This window comes from Pterocles gutturalis, unplaced genomic scaffold, assembly GCF_000699245.1.
Source record: "Pterocles gutturalis isolate BGI_N339 unplaced genomic scaffold, ASM69924v1 Scaffold36296, whole genome shotgun sequence".
Classification (NCBI taxonomy): domain Eukaryota; kingdom Metazoa; phylum Chordata; class Aves; order Pterocliformes; family Pteroclidae; genus Pterocles; species Pterocles gutturalis.
The window spans coordinates 2,732-5,667 of NW_010099027.1; the positions used below are offsets into that span (position 1 = coordinate 2,732).

The 2,936-nt window shown below is 40.4% G+C and overlaps 1 protein-coding gene across 1 annotated transcript; it reads right to left on the reverse strand.

The window, feature by feature from the left end:
- Positions 1-1,823: 1,823 nt before the first annotated feature.
- LOC104462994 (SKI/DACH domain-containing protein 1-like) lies at positions 1,824-2,927 on the reverse strand (the record flags this gene model as incomplete). Its single annotated transcript, XM_010075165.1, has 1 exon — positions 1,824-2,927. A coding segment is annotated over one exon (1,104 nt), but the record flags the coding sequence as incomplete, so codon positions are not given.
- Between the last annotated feature and the right edge of the window lie 9 nt (positions 2,928-2,936).

Consider the following 2,936-nt stretch of genomic DNA (forward strand, 5'->3'; position numbering starts at 1 on the left):
TTTCCTTTTTTTTTTTTTTGATTTACGATAAATTATTCTCCCGGGATTGATCGATGAGTGGAATCCTTAAAATTTAATTTGGAAATGATCTAGTATAAATAAAATGCTAATCCAAAGAAAGAAACCAGCAATTATTCATCCTAAACTGTGCTGATTCAGCAACTCAATTATAACTGCCTTTCTCGAGCTGCAAACTTTTCAGGCTGTTTTCAGAGTTGCTGCACCCGTCCTCCCCCCCCCGCAAGAGAGACCTTCCCCCGTCCTCAGCTCTGCTTCCACCTCGGCCTTCAGCCTTTCTTTTTTTTTTTCCCCTTCCCTTTATTTTCTAGGGGTTGGGGGGAGGGAGGGAAACAGTTAACCTCTTGAAGCGTATTTCCTCCAAATAAAAACAGTGAACTTACAAATGGAGAGGAAACCACGGATAACTCTGCAATAATTCAAAGTGTATGGAATCAGGATTTTTTTAAAACAGTGTTTTTAATTGAAAATAAAGCTAAAGCATGCTTTTCAACAGTGCAAATTTCCATAATTTTGATTTACTGCTTCCATCATCACAATACATTATACCAGCATGTCTTACCGAGGGCCAGACTCTAGAAGTCTGCCTGTTCGACTATTTCGATATTAAGTGCAAATATAGATAATTGCCTCTGATTGTCACGTGCAGTAGAAATGTTTCTGCTACATAGAGAGGATGGCATGGCAAAAAAAACCCACGACAACAAATTTCAAGGGATGAGGATAGAACCGGGAAGTGTAACACGGTTGAAACGCCTGAGTTTTGGTGCCAAAAAACTATGAATAACATGGTCTTCTCATTTGTTGTATTCTTTCCACTCACAGCCTCTCGTTTCACTTTCTGTGTTGTATTTACTGCTTTGCTATTTCCTCCAGCCAGCGTGAGGGGCTGGACCATAAATTGTACTGCTAGCCAGGCAAATATTTTAGTTGCTTTGCAAGTTTGTAAGGGGCATGTTCAGACCACAACTTAAGTATGACATTAGTGGGTAACAGTAACCTTATTTAAGACCTCTGAGTGAAAGAAAAAGGCTTCCCAATTGCAAAGAGTGGCTGTACAAGTAAAAAGACACCCTTTTACCAAAAATAGAATTCCACATTTATTTACTGTTTTCAGATGAGGCAGCTTTTCCCAGAGCTGGGGTCGCAGGCCGACCCCAGCCTTTCCAAACCAGAGAAAAAGGAGTAAGTGCAACTGCTCTGCAAAAAAGACACCCCTGCACCCGAAAACAAAGCTCCCGAAAAGTAGGCTGCTGCCACATTGAATTATAGTGAACCCTTACTGTGCAACCATGTAACTTAACAAACTTTAACTGAATTAACAGTTAGACTTCCATTTTCGAAATCTAGTGCATAAATTTAATGGCTCATTCTAATATTTATTATTCAACCTTTTGACATTTATTTGCAGCAGTTGAATTGAGGTACTGGTGCATTATTAGCATTTAAACAGTAAAGTGTTCCAGCTCTACCATAATAACTGAGTTTAACTTGAGTCTTTAGCCTGAAGTACTCTGTGGAATGTAGGAAAAAAAAAAAAAAAACAAAAAACAAAAACAAAACCAAAAACAAAAAACCCCAACCATCAAATACAACAGAACCAAAAAATAAAAACCAAAACAAAAAAAAAACCACTGTTGTAATGGTAAAGAAAACAGTAATCCGGTTTCTGTCTTCACAATGTGATAAAACAGGATTCCAAAAGTGTGTATAGCATTAATGGGCTTATACAAACCATCCTGCAGAGTTTAAAAAACGTAAGAAAGTTAAAGGTGGTTCAAGAAAATATTTTTCAAACTATTTTATTAATTAAATTTCCTGAATTTGTGGCTAGGTGGAAGAGGTATTGCAGAACCGCCCAGCTGCCATTTCCACACAGGATGGGCCTTGTGAGGTGGTTGGGAATCCTTAGTGGTGTTTAAGGAATAAGCTGGCAACAAATCCCCATCATTGCCAATAATTAGTGACGGTGGACAGGGAAAATTTGCCATGAAATTAAATGGCCTTTTCACTGCTGATGCTACATTGCTGGCTACCCTTTTGCGTCTATTGTTAACTGTAAAATCATCCAGTGTTCCTTCATGTGTCTCGATTTTACCTGTAGGACGTGGGCTTCGAGCTGATTTCAAATTTGGTTTGACTGGAGGAGTCTGCAGTACAGGTCGCTTTCCCAAAACCAGTGTCCTGTAATTTTTTCTCACCCTCGCTCCAAATTTATACTCCCCATCCTCAGGTTTTGGAGTACCTAAAGTGCATGAGAGGACCTGACTCTGAGTCAGCGGGTTTAAGGAAGTGGTTTCTTTCTCAGTGCATGCAGAATCTTCCTTGGCTGTTAATAAAGCGTCCTGGTTATTACTCTCAGTCACACCGTAAAACTCATCCTTAGTATCATTGCACTCACACTTTAGCTTATGTGTTGTAAGGTCAGGCTCATACTCGTCGTTCCCACTGCTGTCCTCTGTTTTGATTTTAATGCTGTGCAGGAATGGCAATGCCTTACTGCCTGTATCAGTGCACTGGAGCTCAGCTGCTGCTGCTGCCCCTGGAGAAGCAGCATCCTCCTCAGGATCAGTTTGTAAAGAGGGCAAATCCGTGGCAAATTCAATACAATGAGGGATTTTGGAATCTTTCTCTGAAATTGCTGCCGCTGATGAAGAATCATTATTTAAGAACCTAGCAGCTATTGTATTGTTATCTGCACGGTGTGTAGTAGTTGCTTGAAGGCATTTCCTTGCCTCTCTGAGTATTCTTTGTTGTGGAAATGCATTGTTTGTCTTTGGGCTAGGTGAAGAGGCCCCCTTTGCAACACAGTTAATTGTTAGGTCAGTACTCTTGGCATTATTGGAAAATTCAGAGTGTGGGAATGTGATCTCGGATACCCTATCATCTCTTATCTCCGCGAAGCAGCTCCCCAGGCC